General features: G+C 46.1%; 2 protein-coding genes and 1 long non-coding RNA gene across 13 annotated transcripts in view; 2 read left to right on the forward strand and 1 right to left on the reverse strand.

Moving 5' to 3' along the window:
* Pcnt (pericentrin) overlaps positions 1-798 on the forward strand; it is an 86,283-nt gene extending 85,485 nt beyond the window's left edge. For all 8 annotated transcript variants that reach the window (XM_075979904.1, XM_075979910.1, XM_075979907.1 and 5 more), the window contains one exon: positions 405-798. In XM_075979904.1, coding sequence (XP_075836019.1) covers positions 405-445 — 41 coding nt within the window. In that variant the 3' untranslated portion in view covers positions 446-798. The remainder of the gene's footprint in view (positions 1-404) is intronic.
* Positions 799-1,169: 371 nt separating this feature from the next.
* Positions 1,170-9,760, reverse strand: LOC142853648 (uncharacterized). The gene is made up of 4 exons (XR_012911226.1): positions 9,692-9,760; positions 8,276-8,430; positions 7,551-7,608; positions 1,170-2,165 (listed from the first exon to the last, which is right to left on the reverse strand). It is a non-coding gene; the product is annotated as an uncharacterized LOC142853648 (long non-coding RNA).
* A 179-nt stretch (positions 9,761-9,939) lies between these two features.
* Positions 9,940-17,218, forward strand: part of Dip2a (disco interacting protein 2 homolog A) — a 78,228-nt gene continuing 70,949 nt past the window's right edge. For all 4 annotated transcript variants that reach the window (XM_075979911.1, XM_075979912.1, XM_075979914.1 and 1 more), the window contains exon 1: positions 9,940-10,145. In XM_075979911.1, the coding sequence (XP_075836026.1) occupies positions 10,055-10,145 (91 nt within the window). In that variant the 5' untranslated portion in view covers positions 9,940-10,054. The remainder of the gene's footprint in view (positions 10,146-17,218) is intronic.

The raw sequence follows: 17,218 nt of genomic DNA on the forward strand, positions 1-17,218 counted from the left end.
GGGAGCAGGAGTTTGTAGCTGCCCGCACGCTTGTTCAGATTGGGAAGCAGAGATGGGACAGGAAGTGAAGACAGGCTGTACCATCTCACTTCCTGCTTCCAGTAAACTACTTCCTCTAGCAAGGCTTCATCTCAAAAATGGTACACACCCTCCTAAACCTGTCCCCGCCTGAGACTGAATATTAAGACATGCAGTCTCGTGAAGGATATTTTACATTCCAGTCATTACCAATTAGGATTTGGTCTCTATAATAATCTGTGGAATAGTTTCTTAAACCTAACCTATTTTCATTATAATTCAGTATTTTTCCCAAACCTCTGAGGTGCTGGCATTTTGAAGTTATTAAAAATTAAAAATTCGTAACAGAAGTTTTATAACAAATTTCTATTCTGCTTTAATTTTAGATTCTACTCAGAAATCCTGCCACCAGAAGATTAAACAATGAATAAAGTCTTGTGGCTCTTTACCTGTGATGGTTGTATCTGAGGAGAGATGGTTTTCCTAAGGAAAGCTCATGGTATGGTCTGGGACACTGCAGGAGTCATGATACCAGCCCGTAGCAACCGCCGAGTTTTTCCAACTCAACACACTGCTAAATGGAGCACTTTTGGCTCCTTCCCTCCTCCCAGTGAGCGATGGCTGTGTTGTACTCTGTGCCTGTTGACAGAGCCGTCTGCCTCCTCCGTGTCAGAGTGCAGAGTGGTTCCCGTTGTTTATTTTCTTAACGTGTGAGGTTGGAAAGTTCATTTGAAAGTGAGCACACAGGAAGGGAAAAATAAAGTTTAAGTATTGTTGTTATGTGTGGTCATTTTCTTTTTTCATTCACTTAATTCTTAGATGTTAGACTTGTTTCTCATGGCTATATCCTCTATATAACTTACTCATATTCATATATATATATACCACGTTCGGTTCTGGGACCCTTCACCAGAAATGAGTAGAAAGTCGGGTATATGTGTAAGTGTGTCACACAAACAGCCACATATATACGGATTCAGTAAAATGGCAAAGTCTTTTTGAAACAGTAAATATAGTTAGTGGATATAGTGTTTAAAACTTTTTCATAATATAAGAAAGGCAAAATTCATCATGATCAATTAAAGTTATCCCAGAAATACTTAAATCAAATACGTGATATTTTATTAGTCAGAGCCCAGGTTAGACAACAAAGCAGTTCTGGTTTTCAAAGGGAATTTAATATGTTTGGTTACTCTGATTTAGAAGGGCTGGGACAAATGGACAAGGTAAAGCAACCCAGAGATGAGCCACTATACTGAAGCTCGAGGAATGACGACACTGTTCTTAGGGCTCTTCAGTCCCCTAATGTCAAAGATACATATATAATGCATGTGTGTACGTGTGTGCGTACACACACACCCCTACCTACCTGTGAGTGATCTGTTTTTTTCATCTTTTCCCTCCTTGAGTGCCTGGGCAGAGTCCTTGAAGTGGTTAGCACATAGAGCCTATTCTCTGGCTATTCTGGATTTGTTCTCATTTTCCTCCCCCATTTAATTACTGAAATAGAATTTAATGCAATTGCCTGATGTAAGGTATTTTCCATTAGAAGATGCTTCGTCTTCTGGGAGTCTGGTAAGGTTCATGTTCAGTAGTCTAGGGTGCCCAGGTATCACACAGATCTCTTCAGGACTGAGGCCGGCTCTGAGATCTGGCAACAACTAACTAATTTTTAAGGCCAGTGTGCTGCCAACACATAAAATAGAAGAGGAGGTGTAGGTGGGTTTTTCTTCAGAACTCCTGGTCAGCTTTGTCCCTTCAGCCACTCCCAAATAACCACACAGAGACTTGTTAATTATAAACACTCAACTGATAGCTTAGGCTTATTACTAACTAGCTCTTATATTTTCAGTTAACCTGTATTTCTTATCTACACTCTACCATGTGATGGTGCCTTTTTTCAACATGGCGTGTTCACCTTCTGTGTCTCTTGCTGACTCTGCCTTCTACTTCAAGCTCTTTTTGTCTGCAAGTCCCACCTAACTTTTCTGCCCAGCTATTTGCCAGTCAGCTTTCCATTAACTAACAAGAGTTATGCACATTTACGGTGTACCAAAAGCTTGATCCACAGAAGGTGAGCAGTAGGAAGCAAAACTTCCTCCAGTGTTACTCCCATCTTCATTCTCCAGGTTCCCAGGTCTGTATTCCTGTGGAAGAAATGACATGAATTATTCACCCAGAGCATTTACTGCCTGCCATTATTTCAGCATTCCACACTAACAGGGCACTGTCTTCACCTGCCTTTTCACCACCCACAAGACAAAGTGGCCACCACACCTTCCTAAGTCAGTCATTCTTGGCATTTTAACCAATCATAAGTCTCTTGAGTAAACTTGAGTTTTCTTACTATCAGGACAGACAATAACAGTACTCAAAGGCAATTTGGTAGGCATATTACAGTCATTAAAGAAGAGCAATTGCTTCTCCACTGGGACCTATGACCTGCTTTGTCGCAGATCTCTGTCCAGGTTTACAGTGCCCCATGCAAATTCCCTCTGGAGAAGGCTTTAAATCCAACCAGAAGGTTGTTTACTGTACCCATAGCTGTTGTGCTGCTATTTCTCCAGCAGTCCAGTCTGCCCTGGTGTCTTGGTAGTGTAGTGGACAGTGTATGCAACCAAATAGGTGTAAGCCCACTGCCAACAGTTCTGCCTCAGCAGCCTGTGTGAAGCTTAGTGTAATTGACGCTCATCATCTCATTGGAAGTGGAACAGTAAGGAGGTGTGGGCTTGCTGGAGGAAGTGTGTCACTGTGGGGGTGGGCTTTAAGGTTTCCTATGCTCAAGCTACAGCCTGGTGTCACAGTCTACTTCCTGTTGCCTGATACCAACATGTAGCAGCTCCTTCTCTAGTACCATGTCTGCTTACACACCACCATGCTCCCTGCATGGTGATAATGAATTAAACCTCTGAAACTGTAAGCTGCCACCTCAAATGTTCTCTTTTATAAGAGTTGCAGTGGTCATGGTGTCTCTTCCCAGCAATAGAAACCCTGAGATAGCCTGCATAGTATCTTGCAAGCACTTTAAAAAGCTAGCTGAGCATAGAGGGGCCTTCCAGTGCAGTCCTGACATGAATTACTTATGTACTACAACAAAAGCATATGGTGTCTTTAGCAGCAAGGATTTACTAATCTAGTTCTGTCATGCAGCAGAAGTGGTGCCTTTACCCAGGGGTCTTCCTGGATATATCAACGGTTCATCCCCAGCTATGGGGATTAACAACTGTGTGGCTTCTGGGGGAGTATGGGTGCCGTCTTCCAAATCCTTTAACTTGTTTAGATGCCTTTACAGATCTCTAAGACCTTCAGAAACCAGTACTGTGTCATCCGTGTAATCAAGAGCCACCGCTCTCCATTCCAGGCAAGTGCCAGCAGGTCTCAGAGGTTGGCAGTTAAGAGGTTGCTGGAGAAAGCTGTTAGCAAAGCCCAACACAACGTGGAAAGAGCATTGCTTGTACCCGTGGTCTCCTCAGAGCAGTGGTAGGGACAATGGCACGTATGGGAGGTGGTATCCTACTTAGTGTTCTATCATCCATAGTCATTTTCTATAAACCTCTGCCTTCTCATCCTGGGCACTGCATGGGCAACATTTCACCTCCCCACGCCCAGTGGAGCCAGCTGAAGCTGCTTAGCAGTAGGAGGGTGTGGCTACACCCGCTGCTCGGGAGTCTGACACACTCTGGGCTGGCACTGCGCTCTTGCTGCTGCCTCCCTCAGCCCCACCTGACTGCCGAGAGGTCCTCAAGCTGGGTAAATAAGTCTCCCTCAGCATACATGCTTCCCCATACCCACCCTAATCTGAGGATTATCCTCCTCAAGGGTAGCTGCCCACCGAGTGAAATGTATTTACTCTTTTACCTACACCCTGTTGATCATTTATGCTGTCCGTGAATTGTTCTTACACTAAAGCCTTATAGGCGCTCACTAGCATAGCATTTGGCTTTTTTGGGTTTTTTTTGTTTTGTTTTGTTTTGTTTTTTTGTTTTTTTCAAGACAGGGTTTCTCTGTAGCTTTGGTGCCTGTCCTGGAACTAGCTCTTGTAGACCAGGCTGGGCTCGAACTCAGAGATCCACCTGCCTCTGCCTCCCGAGTGCTGGGATTAAAGGCGTGCGCCACCACTGCCCGGCACATTTGGTTTCGCATCTCTGCTTCTGCTCCCAAGAATTTTCATCTTGCCAGGCATGGCAGTGCATGCCTTTAATCCCAGCACTCAGGAGGCAGAGGCAAGCAGATCTCTGTGAGTTCTGGGTCTTCCTGGTCTACATAGAGAAATCCTGACTCAAAAAACAAAAAATTGCAGCTCAACACAAATCTTGTCATATTTGATTTTGAGCGACCCAGATAAGACCCCTTTGCTTTTTATCTGTTGCTTGCTTTAGCATGCAGTGAATTGGCTTATATCCTGGTCTCAGTCACTCAGATCCACCAGAGCATCCCGTTCTTTTTATAGGTCAGCTCTATCTTGGGGTTCAGAAAGGTCATTAGGGTGCTTTACCAGTCCAGGGATGCCTACTGAATCAACTCTCCCCCCTTCCTGTGCCAAACACATCTCCCATTCTCCATTCCCTTTGTAATGCCTGTCCCCCCCCCACTGTCATCCAGGTCCCAATTGTAGGCAGGTTTTCCTTTGGGCCACCAGCTCAGACTTATTTTTAATTATAAAAGCTTGGCCTATGGCTTAGTCTTGTCCCACTACTCTTAGAACCTAAATTAACCCATTTCTATCTATTTAGAATAGACTTTTACCTCTCCTGCATGTCTTGCTCCCTCTGCATCTGACTGGTGATTCCCCCTTCCCAGAGCTCTCTGTCCAAAAGTCCCTGCTATACCTCCTTCCTAGCTATTGGCCATTTAGCTTTTTATTAAGCCAATCACAGTGACATATCTTTACACGATGTAATTAAATATTTGCAACACCCGATATTCATAGAGACCTCAACCAGTGACAACAGAGTGTCCCTAATGGTCTATTTGAGCCAAACCACCAGGATTTCTGTTTTCTCATGTGATACATAATCTGTCTTAGGAGGGATGCGTAGTTACGGTACTCAACTCCTGTACCTTCACATCGCCCAGACAAATCCCATCTGTTCCCGTGGTTTCCAAGCTGGGCTGGGAGAGGGTCTTTCATTTCCTGCTTTTCGCTTCCCACTCAAGCAGTTCAAATGCAGTCTGCCCCCTCTCATGGTTTCATTCCCTGAGCTATGCCGAATCGTGGATTTTTCCTCTCCGTGTTAAAGGTCAAACTTGAATGCATCTTCTCCTGCGTTAGCCTCATTTTCCTTCTCGTCCCTACCTGACTTTTCCTGTGGGTCCAAATGTTTGGATCCCAGTAGTTGCTCTCTGACACAGATATAATTTGTGCTTGTCTCCCTTTTGGTGTCCCAGCCATTCATTATAGAGAAAGCTAGTACTGCTATATTCATCTCTTATCCAATTATCCTAAAACCCTTGTCTGTGGCGTGTCAAGGTCTTGGCTGTGCCCGAGTGGCGGTCTCTAAGAAGTCCTCAGACTATACAACTGGCAGTGTCAGGCTGTGTCTCCTGCTGCTGCTGATGGCAGGGAGTGCAAGGGGTGGTAAATTTCTTATTTTGGGGTGTCCTGGAGCACCCCTGATCAATTAGGATACAGCAAGCCTTTGAGTTCTCGCAGGGTTTATCTCTGAAGCAACTGTGTATCGCCAGCTTCTAGCACCTTCTCCATGTTACCCATCTGACTGATCAATCCGAATGTAAAGTTCTTGACACATGAAGGAGTTCATTGCCAGGGCATGGAGGCTCATGGAAGATTCCTTATATGACAGTGGACTCTACTGCCCAAGTTTATGCTCTTGCTTGTTTCATTAATCAGTCCCATAACCCAACTTCACTCAGTCCTCCTCAGCTCCTACCAGTATATACATGTCTGTGTGTTATGATTTATGGGTTGAACTGTACTGCCACCCCAACCAAAGGGATGTTTCAGTCCTAATTTCAAATGCCTATATATATGACCTTATTTGAAACATCAAATATTAGCAGTAGCTACCAGAGGCTGGGAAACAGCTATGGGACAGATTGTCCTTTGCAGTCCCAGATGGAACCAACCCTGTCCCAACACCTTGATCTTAGACTTCTGGCCTCCAGAATTCTGGTATGGTAAACCGTCTGTTGAGCTGGCTCGTTTCCAGTACTTTGCTACTGTTGTGTTAGCGATTGAATACACAGCTCTTTGGAGGGAGAAGTGGGACTAACAAGTCACTTTTCATCTTGTTATGTTCACCTGAACTACACTCAGAAGTAACCATAATTCCGTGTCTAGTATCCAATAGAAACTGAATTGGGTTGGAGAGATGGCTCAGTGCTTAAGAGCACTGCCTGCTCTCCCAAAGGTCCTGAGTTAAAGTCCCAGCAACCACATGGTAGTTCACAACCATGTGTAATGAGATCTGGTGCCCTCTTGAGGGAGAGACCTGGTCAATCATCCTCATCAACTTAAGACCACGAAACCCGATATGGACAAGTTCAACAGAACCGCCATATATGGGCTGCCCATTCATCTTCAGCACTGCCAGGGCATAAATTTCATTCATTTCATTTTCATCCAGTAGGTGGGTGTATTAGTAAGGTTTATCTAGAGGAACAGAACCAATAGACTGTATATTGAAAGGGGATTTACTAGAATGATTTCTACAATACAATTATTTGGCCAGTGAAACACTGGTTGTCTGCATGCTGGAGCGACTAAGAGCCAATAGCCGCACGAAGCTAGATGCCTCAGCATTCCCAATCTGGTGCTCAAGGCCTGGAGGATACATGGACAGTCACTGGTCATTAGTCCATCTTGGAAGAAGGACCTAGGTTCTGATGTCAGTAAAGGATGAGAAGAGCTGCAGCAGCAGCAACAGTATATCTGAGCCACCCACTCTGGAACAAGATTGTGCTCTCTTGGAAATGCCCGCACAGACTCATTCAGAGGGTATGTCTCTCAGCTGATTTCCAGAGCCTGCCAAGTTGACAATCGAAATCAATCATCACAGCGGCTAAGGTATGAGGAGGAGTTCCGGGCTTTGTTATGAAATGAATCTGTGGACAGGCCATAAGGGTATCGAAGCAGTTTAAGGGGTCAAAATCTTTGAAAATTTCTACACCGGTGTCTCCAACCTGTGTGCCACAGGCCCAGCTTTTCCCAACCAAGGTTCCAGACTCGGTTTTAGAAAACTGTTTCATTTCAGCATGTGTTTGGAGTTACTCTGGAACATTCCTTCTTGGCCTTTAATTATCCTTCTGTGAAAGACTCTTTTTGTTTGTTTGTTGTTTGTTTTTGGCATGCAATTTCATAGAGTTTGGGCTCCTGATTTTCTGTTGCTTGCTATCAGCTGCCCATTGTTTCTATGAAGTGGTTTCCTTCCTTATAGTTACTATGTATGCCTGATATTTCACCGGCTGTGTATACAGTTTCACTAGTTCCCCTTACATCTGTCTAAACGGATAACTGAGTCCGCCTCAAATCCGTTTCATTGCTGGCGTTAACTGCAGTGGCATGAACTCACCAGAAATGGGATGCGAAGATAGAGTTTTGGGTATATCTTGTTTATCTGGGATCAGCACCTGTTGTGAAAAGAAGAAGGCAGAAAGGGGTAAAGTACATGTTTTCTAGGCAAAATTTTGCTCAGCCTGTTGAGGAGCTGCAAAGAAAGACAGACAGAGGGATGCAACTTTCCCTAAAGCAGTGGCTAAATCCTTAAAAATAGATAAACAGGGAGCTGGAGAGATGGCTCAGGAGTTAAGAGTGCTTGCTGCTCTTGAAGAAGTCCCAGCTTTGGTTCCTAACACCAATATGGTGGCTAAGCTTTCTGTTGAAGAGCGTCACACGCCCTCTCTGGTCTCCTTGGGCACTGCATGCATGTGGTGCACACACATATATGCAGGCAAAGCACTCACCCATTAAATAAGCCTTAAAAAATTGTTAAATGCTTTAAAGCATTGTTAAATACTGTTTAAAATGTCTATTTTTTTTGTGTGTCGGAACTTTTAAGTCTTTCTTGTACACCGTTTTCATTTCCATGTGAATAAGCAAAAGCTAAGGACTTTGAAGGACAGGTAGATGTGTCTGTCCCTCCTGCCTGGCAGCCTGGAGTGAGGGACTGTCAGCTGGGCAGCCGCTTCCCTAGCCACCTGCTGGAGTGCCTGCAAGTCTGGCTGTTTTGCATACATTACAATCACTATGAAAATACTCCAGCAGCAAGATAACCTACAGCAACTGAATCCCGGATACCTGATCCAGGAAGCCTTGCTCCGATCACCTTGCTCTAGTCACCACCACTCCAGACAACCTGCACCAGCTCTGAAAGGCCAAATCCCAGGTGCTTTCTCACCAGCTTCAGGGAACTTGAGCAGCTACGCTCACTCAAGAGGACACAGGATCACTTCCTTCGGAAGAAAAAAACAGTGATTGAAGAAATGGGAAACCATCGACCAACTTTCATGCAAAGCTTGTGGCTGGTTCCTCTGTGAGCCGGTGATTTGTTTAAACAAATAGTCTTTCGTTTGCATACCACACATCCTGGCTGTATAACTCGATTAGTCAGCTGGGGATACCTTCCTAGGCGGTTTCCTGATGATGTGATGCTATTAGGCCCACTAAAAGCCTCCAAAATGGTCTTTTTTTTTTTTTCCCCTACCTGGGCTTTTTTAAAGTCTGAAGAGAGGGCTGAATGATATGGCAGGCAGTGGCAAGAGGGTGGCTAAAGAGTACTAGAAAGGCTGTGAGGTGGTGGTGCCACACTTTTAATCCCAGCACTCGGGAGGCACAGGTAGGTGAATCTCTGTGAGTTCGAGGCCAGCCTGGTCTACAGAGCTAGTTCCAGGACAGGCTCCAAAGCCACAGAGAAACCCTGTCTCAAAAAACCGAAAAAAAAAAAAAGAGTACTAGAAAGAAGTGTGTATTGGGGGGAGGAGATTGAGGAGAGCAGTAAGAGAAAGCAGGCACTCTGGGCTGGGAGAGTTTCTGGGAGCAGCCAAGACCATAGACAGTGAGAGTCTTCATTCTCAGGGCTTGGGAACAACGCTAGTAGCTGTAAAGACCACTTGGAGCCCCCTGAGTCTGTCAGCCCAGCTCATAAATCTTCAACACTCTAGGGCCCGCTATTAACACTAGAAGGGACCCTACTCACCTACTTGAAGTTGCCACCTGAGGGGAACTAAAGGGCCTGGCTAGATCTTAGTCACAGAAGTACAGCTCTTGAGACATTTAGTTTGGACTCAAAGGCCAGGCTTTTGTTCTCCTACCCTATTATTTAGGCGATGAGGTCTGCACCAGGACAGGACCTGTGGCAAAGTCTGGAATGACACCTCCTCCAGGCCACCAGGCTGTCCTTGCACCACGTATAAATGCCCCCCAGCTCTGGGAACAGCTCTTTCAAAAATTCCACTAAGGCCCAACAGGTCACGCTAGGCTTCTAAGTCCCAAGGTCATCTCAAGGTCTGAGACACTGCTGGAGATCCTTCTTGGTCCACCGCTGAGTACTTCCTTCCAGGGTTATAGTGAAAAGCAATAAGCAAACACACTTTTAAGAAGGGAGAAAAATGCCAGAAGCGGTTTGCTGACTTCACAGCAGGAACGCCCACAGAGTTAAGCGTGCCAGCAGGGTTCCAGACGAGGAAGGGGCCGGGGAATCCGCATGAGGGTCACCTGGGAGGACAGTGAAGTCAGTTTTCACTGGGGGTCGCCAGCATCCGGAGCCACTCTGTCCCCCTTCCCCGCCCACCGCTCCTCTAGCGCCCCCAAGCTCCCCGTTTCTCCGACGTGGCTTACTGGCCAATGGAAGCGAGCCTTTAGAGTTGCTGGGCGGGCCCTGCCCGACGTACCCGCGCAAGCGTTGCCCCGCCCCTCAGCCGCGCACGCGCGTCTCCGGCGCGCTCCCGAGTCGGAGCCGCCCGCGCTCGTGCCCGCGTCGGTGAGCAGCAGCCCCGGCCGCGCCCCGCCCGCTGCCGGCTGCGGGCAGCCGCTGCGGGTCTGCAGGCCCCGGGGGTGGGACCGTCTCAGCCACCGACCATGGCCGACCGCGGATGCCCTCTGGAGGCGGCGCCGCTGCCCGCCGAGGTGCTCGAGAGCTTGGCGGAGCTAGAGCTGGAGCTGTCGGAAGGTGAGAGCTGCGGGACCCTAGCTCGAGACCCCGCCCAGGGACCCCCGTCTTCGGGAGCGTCACCCCGGGAACCTGCTGGCTACCCTCACGCGGGATCCCTGCCGACCTTGCCTCGGCATCCCTTGCCCCGGGAACCTTGCGCCGCTGGGCCGCTCGCTGGATACCCCGCCAGCTTCTGCGGAGTGGCGGGTGCCCGGCCTCCGAAGGACACCCGGAGGGGCTGCCTGGGAGGTGGGCCTAGGCGGACTCTTCCGAAAGGCCGGCTGACTGCCCGAGCTGTGCAAGGCCGTGGTCTGTGCTTCCCGAGTCTGCCTTGCAGCCTGTGGGCAGGCAGGAAGCCCGGGATGCAGAAACCGAGCCCCACCCCTAGAACTCCAGACTGCCTCGTGAGCCTCAGTTTCCTCATCTATACAACGGAGGCTCTAAGAACACTTGATTTGTGGCTGCGAGGCTAAAGTGCGTTCGTGTAGTAGATGTAAAACATGTTAACATGTAAGAGGAGGTTTGTTCATTTAGGGGATTTTGAGACGTTTATTTTACACTTTTAGGGGGCAGGCAAGGGCCACAGTGCATGCGTAGGGACGTCCGAGGTCAGTTTGCACGGAGCTGGTTCTTCCTTCCACCTTGTGGGTTCCGGGAATAAACTCAGTTTGTCGAATTAGAGGGCAAGTGCCCGCCGAGCCACCTTGTCAGCCCTCTACGTGAAAATTTTAAAAGTTAAAAAGTTAAATGAGTGAAACGGAATTGGGGAATAAGACAGCTTCAGAGATGGTGAGGGGCACCCTCGATTTGGATGCTATACCTCTCAGGAGGCCTGGGAAAAGAGTTAAGTTCTCCATAAACTGCCCCCCCCCGGGGGGGGAAGTACATCTGATTGCTGACTCTGATTTTGAGACTTCAGTGCATTCTGACCTTTTAGAACCCATTTTTCTATAATATTGTTTTTTAACTTTAGATTGGTATGTTTTGCTGAAGTTGGTTTAGTGAATTTTTGACCTACCTTCCCTTTCTTTCCTTCCTCCCCTCCCTCCCTCCCTCCCTCCCTCCCTCCCTCCCTCCCTCCCTCCCTCCCTCCCTCCCTCCTTTGAATGGGTATTTTCTCTGCATGTTTGGATATCACATGCATGCCCGGTGAGGCCAGAAGAGGGTATCAGATCCGTGTGGGTGCTATGAATTGAATCCAGGTCCTCTGGAAAGGACGGTCTGTGTGATTAACCACGGGGCCATCTCTCCAGCTCCCCCCTTTGAGAATTCTTCATTCTCTTTGGAGGTGTGGTTAGGAGCGATTCTGAGAAAAAGTCTATTGTACTGGATTTGATATGACTCCCCGGGGAAAACTGCATAGTTGTAGCTAAGCTTTTACATGTCAACTGTGTTTTTGCAGCTCGCTCCTAGTCTCTGTTCCAGAATATCTGCTGCTTTTATTCCATGGGCTTATATGTGTTTGAGTTTGCTTGCTAGGAGCTGATAGTTAACAGAATTATTTCCTCGAAGCAAAAACTTGGTAACTTGCGACAGAACCAGAGTACATCAACTGAGGAAATATCTATTAAGTCAATTAACTCTACTTACACTGTTGCTTTTAGACATATATAGGGGTATATATGTAAGTAAAGGGTATAAGATTGTGTGCCCTGGAAAGAATATGAAAAAAAATAGCTTATAGTGGAGAAAGGAGGCAAAGGAGTGTCCGTAGAAGGAGATCACCAAGTGCGCTGGCGGCCCCCGAGTCCATGTAGTCCCAGCTTCTAGCCCTCTCTTAGCACAGTTCATTTTGCCAGGTAGACTAGTGACTATCTTTGCCCTGCTCACAGAGACCTTCCACACTCTCACGTTGGAGCGTATGATTTGTGGTGGTTGTTGTCACGGAGCTTTCCTGGTGGGCTTCGAGGTACCCAGTGATAGAGACTGTGTTAAGCAGACTTTTGGGGTTTTTGCATAGATGCTGGCATCTGGCAAGACACTTACTAATAACATTTCTGAACTTGGGTTTGGCCAGCTGTAAAAAGGAGGTGAACGTTTTATTGACATTTCAAGGTTCTTGTAAAGATTTACTCAATGTATGTAAGTATTTTGCAACCGGAGGTGTTTTATTTATAAATTAAAGGAATGTGTTATTAATGAGTCATAGTCCTAAAACTAGTATTTCATTATTTTTTTAACTTTAATTTTTTTGGCATACAAAATAGTTTGATTGTGACCTTTTCATACATATTTGTTATACTTTGCTTATATTCACCCCATTGCCCTCTTTTGTCCCCCAACTTCTCGTTCCTTTTCTCTCCCTAAGCAGTTCCCCTTCTGCCTCCAGTGTCACATAGATAAGTGTGTGTAGAGAATTAGATCTGGAGTCCACATCTAAGCGAAAGCTTAAACAATGTTTGTCTTTCTTTGTGGCCTCACTTATCCTCTTCCTAGGTTGTAGACCCCTTTCTTTCTTGACTGGGTTCCTCTTCTACTTTCAGAAATCGTGAGTGTGTGTGTGTGTGTGTGTGCGCGCGCACACATATATATTCCACATTTACCATTATTTTTTACATTTTGCTCAACCAGAGTTTGTAGGAATGGGAATTTATCTGTCCCGGAGCTCCCTTTTTCCCATATTCGGGGCAGAGAGATAAACTTCTGGTTTAGAATGGAGTAATGTCAGTTTCATAATGCTTACATTTGTATCAGGGAGAAATTCCTTAGCACTTGGATTTGACACTGCTGGGTACATTGGAGGGAATGGGAAGAACTCAGTGCAGATACGGAGCTGCCTTCGTGGGAAGCAGTAGTGAGAACCAGTACCCGGACAGTCTCGGAAGTCTGTGTACCTCCCTCAGCCACACACAGGCAGGGAATAGTTAGTGTTACCTGGATAATCTTGAAAATCCTGTGTGTCTCCCCTCAACATCATCAGTGACTAGACAGAAGGAAGCAATTCTTTGTCTTTATTCATAAAATACGGCCCATTGTCCAACATTATCATGCGTTCTTATCATCTACATTCTGATTGGGGTCAGCCCTCAGGGAAGGTTCTGGTCTTAAACTCTATCTTCTTACAGAGCAGGTGTGCTGAACGCTGCTGTGGAGTCGCCAACATATAATAAGGCACACCTATTTTCTTGCTCCTCCTCCTTCTCCTGCAGAAGTTTCCCTTCTGCATTCAAGACTACTGTTAGGTGCATGTATATGTTTGTGAACGCTGTGTGTGTGTGTGTCGCGGTGGCTGAATGTGCACATACCGTGGTCTGCGTTTAGAGGTCAGAGGACGACATTTGGGAGCCAGTTCTTATGCCACCATGGACTTCAGGGGTTGAACTCATCTCGCCGGGCTTGGTTGAAAAGCACTTCTGTCTGCCGAGCTGTCTTGGCAGCCCTGAAACTTGAACTTGTTAAAATAAATCTTAAGTCCTTTTAAATTGTCTTAGGTATTTGTCACGGCAGCAGCAGCAACAACAAAAGTGGATCAGCAGCGGTTAAGAGCACTTGCTGCTCTTGCAGAGGACCCTGGTTCCTTTTCCAGCACCCATGGTGGCTCACAGCCGTCTGTAACTCCAGTTTCAGGGGATCTAACTCTCTTCTGGCCTCCGCAGGTACCAGGCACACAAGTGGCATACATACATACATGCAGGCAAGACCCTCACACATAAATTAAAAAGAATAGCAAGAAACAGAGTGGACGGGCGATGGTGGCGCACGCCTTTAATCCCAGCACTCGGGAGGCAGAGTCAGGCGGATCTCTGTGAGTTCGAGACCAGCCTGGTCTACAAGAGCTAGTTCCAGGACAGGCTCCAAAGCCACAGAGAAACCCTGTCTCGAAAAACCAAAAAAAAAAGAAACAGAGTGGAACCAAAGCAATAAAAAAATTCTCCTAACACACAATTATATACACTTTAGCTAGTGTTCTACAGAAAGGCATGTTTCGTCCCATCCTTTTGCCTTCCTTTATTTGGTAGAGAGAGGGAGGGACAATGGGAAGTTACTGCAAACTTGTGGTGGATATCTCGGGTGGCAAGAGGGGCACCCCAAGTAGGTGGCTTAGTTAGGTCATGGTCACAAGAGCAATGGGATAAATTGCTTTATACTGAGCAGATGTGTAGCTAGCAATGAGGCTGAAATAGGAGTAAAAAGTCTCCCATCTGAGAAAGCCCAAGACTAGATGGATTTACTGCAGAACTTTAAAGAACTGATATCACTACCACTCAAGTTATTCTATAAAGTAGAGAAGGAAGGGAAGCTTCCAAACTCTCATGAAGTCAGTATTGCCTTGATATGAGAACTACATAAAGCCATCGCCTGATAAAGAAAATTACAGACCTAACTCCCTGATGAAAAAAGATGCAAAATCCTCAATAAAATTCTCAAGAATGAAATTCAACTTCACATAAAAAGATCATTTATTGTGACTAAATTTGCTTTCTTCGAGCATTGTTCGGTGTACAAAGATCAATCAGTGTAATCCAACACATTCATGGACTAAAAGAGATACCACATGATCATCTCCGTAGATGTAGGAAAAAAAACGCTTAAAACAAAAAATCTAACAACCCTTCCTGATAAAAGTCAGGGAGAGCCTATAGATGGAGGGATCATACCTCAGTATAATGACGTTTGTATATGGCATATCTACAACAAGCACCATACTAAATGGGCAAAACCCCAAAGCATTCCTGATGGTATCAAGGACAAGGCAAGAATGTCTGCTCTCTCCACTTCTTCAATATAGTGCTTGAAGTCTAGCTAGGACAGTGTTATAAGGGAAGCAAATAAAAGAGATACAAGTAGGAAAAGAAGTAATGTATCCCCTTTTTCAGAAGAAGTGATTTTTTATGTCAGAAACCCCAGAAGACTCCACCCAGAAACCCTTAAGGGCTCAGAAAGACATCAAAGTGGCAAGGTGCAAAATCAACATACAAAACTCAGTAGCCTTCTCATAAACCGGTGACAGAGAGGATCAGGGGAGCAAACCCATTCGCAGTAACCACACAAAAAGCGAAGTACCTGGAAATAAATTTGACCAATGAAACAGAAGACCTCTACGTGAAAAATTGGAGATACTAAAGAAGAAAAAATGAGAAAAACACTAGAAAGTGGAAAGACAGCTCATGCTGATGGATGGAAAAAATGAATATTGTGAAAATGACCGTCCTGCCCAAAGTAATCTGCAACCTCAATGCAATTCTAATAAAAATTCCTGCACTGTTCTTCACAGACACAGAGAAAAGATCCCAAAACTTAACGTGAAGGCAGAAAAGAACAAAGATCGCCAAAGCAACCCTGAATGAAAAGAATACTATGGGAAATCTGGGTTTCAAAATGCACCGAAATGAAACTAGATCCTTATCCGGCCCCAAACTGAACTCCAAATTGATCAAGGATCTCAACTGTCTGGGCTGGAGAGATGGCTCAGGGGTTAGGAGCACTTGCTCTGCCAGAGGACACAGGTTCAGTTCCCAGCACCCACATGGCAGCTCAGAACCGTCTGTAACTCCTGTTCCAGGGGATCCAACACCCTCACGCAGACATAGATTCAGGCAAAACACCAATTACATAAAATACAAATAAAATTTTAAGAATATGAATGATACTGTGAGATTGTTGGGGGGAAATAGGGAGTACACTTCAACTTATAGGGGCATGGGGTCTCTGAGCAAAAGCTACTGGGTTCCTCCAGTAACCCAGAAAGTAAGACCAACAGTCAGCAAATGGTACCTCATAAAGCACAGCTAAGACAACATGAAGCGAAAGAGGAGGCCGCTTAAGCCAGGATGGGTGTGGGATATAGGGGAAACCAGAGAGCAGAAGGGAGGGTTAACCCAGAGGTAGTGTGTATTGTTAGCCTATGGTCTAACAATCCATTTGGAAATCTGGTAGAATACATGCAATCAAAGAGGAGGGAGATGAGCTGGAAATCAGGGCACATGAAGGAGAGAAGCAGTTGCGGGTGGGTTAACCAGAACTAGTGATGTATGGGAAGCCCTTAGTAAGCTCATCTCAAAACGCAGCTCTCAAAGACAGTTTGAATAGAATTTCACCTCATATGTGGACAGCATTACTCCCAAAATATATGGATTATTAAATGAAAATCATGGTGGAAGGCATGGATTACCTTCCTACTAGTTATTGATCAAAAAATGTCCCAGAGGTCTCCAAAATGACACCGGTTATTTCCATTGTCCTGGGTTGCCCGTTGTGATTACATGGTAAGAACACATTGCTGAAGACGCTACTATGTGTAGGACATAGAGAAATCAATTTCAAACTGACCAGGGACCTTTCTCCCTACTGGCTACCTTCCTAGTTCCAGAAGGTCCTGTGCAGCCTGCTGAGAGAAAAAGACACCAATGGTCTTACCAGTGCTTGACCTCACAACACCAACTGGCCAGTCAGGATGTGTCCGTTGCTGTGGTAGCGGCATGACTGGCATAGGGTAACGACTGGATTTGGAGTGTACGCCACAGAAGGGAGTTTCCTGCTTGGTACTGTAATCCCCATCAAAAGCCCATGGCTGAGGAGGTCACAGGTCCTAGGGCAGAACCGACCTGCTATAGTTAATTTGCTAAGTGGTCATACTCTTAAGAGTCCTCTCAGTATTTATGTTTATAGCCATAGATTCCCTGTTCTTAGCTGGTCAGAGAGGCTTCTTTTTGTAGCGGGTGGCAGTCAGTGGAGAGATGGGTACTGAGAATAAAAGACTGAGTTGCTCAGCACTAAATAGGGCCTCTGCATCACGACCCCTGCCCCATCATCTCTCATAAGGCTTGGAGAGGCAGAAAGAATTTAGGCACCAAAAGCCGGGGAGGGGGGCTTTGCAGGGCTGTGCTTTGGACATGGGCTGTTGTTGCACTCATGAAATGTGCAAGTCCTGCCGGTCAAAATCCTGGCATAGACGGGGTGGGTGATGTCTAGGCCACACTCCCTACTGCAGAGCTGTGGGCAGCGGCAGTTTGTGGGGAAGAACAGCATTCTTTTTGAAGATGTATACTGATAGGGGCCCTGTGATCCCGCTGGTGACACCTCACCAGTGCACACAAAGGCAACAGCAACTGGACTCAGTGGGCTATTAAAAAAAAATGAAATTGGAGTGG

Source organism: Microtus pennsylvanicus, chromosome 7 (assembly GCF_037038515.1).
Source record: "Microtus pennsylvanicus isolate mMicPen1 chromosome 7, mMicPen1.hap1, whole genome shotgun sequence".
Lineage (NCBI taxonomy): Eukaryota > Metazoa > Chordata > Mammalia > Rodentia > Cricetidae > Microtus > Microtus pennsylvanicus.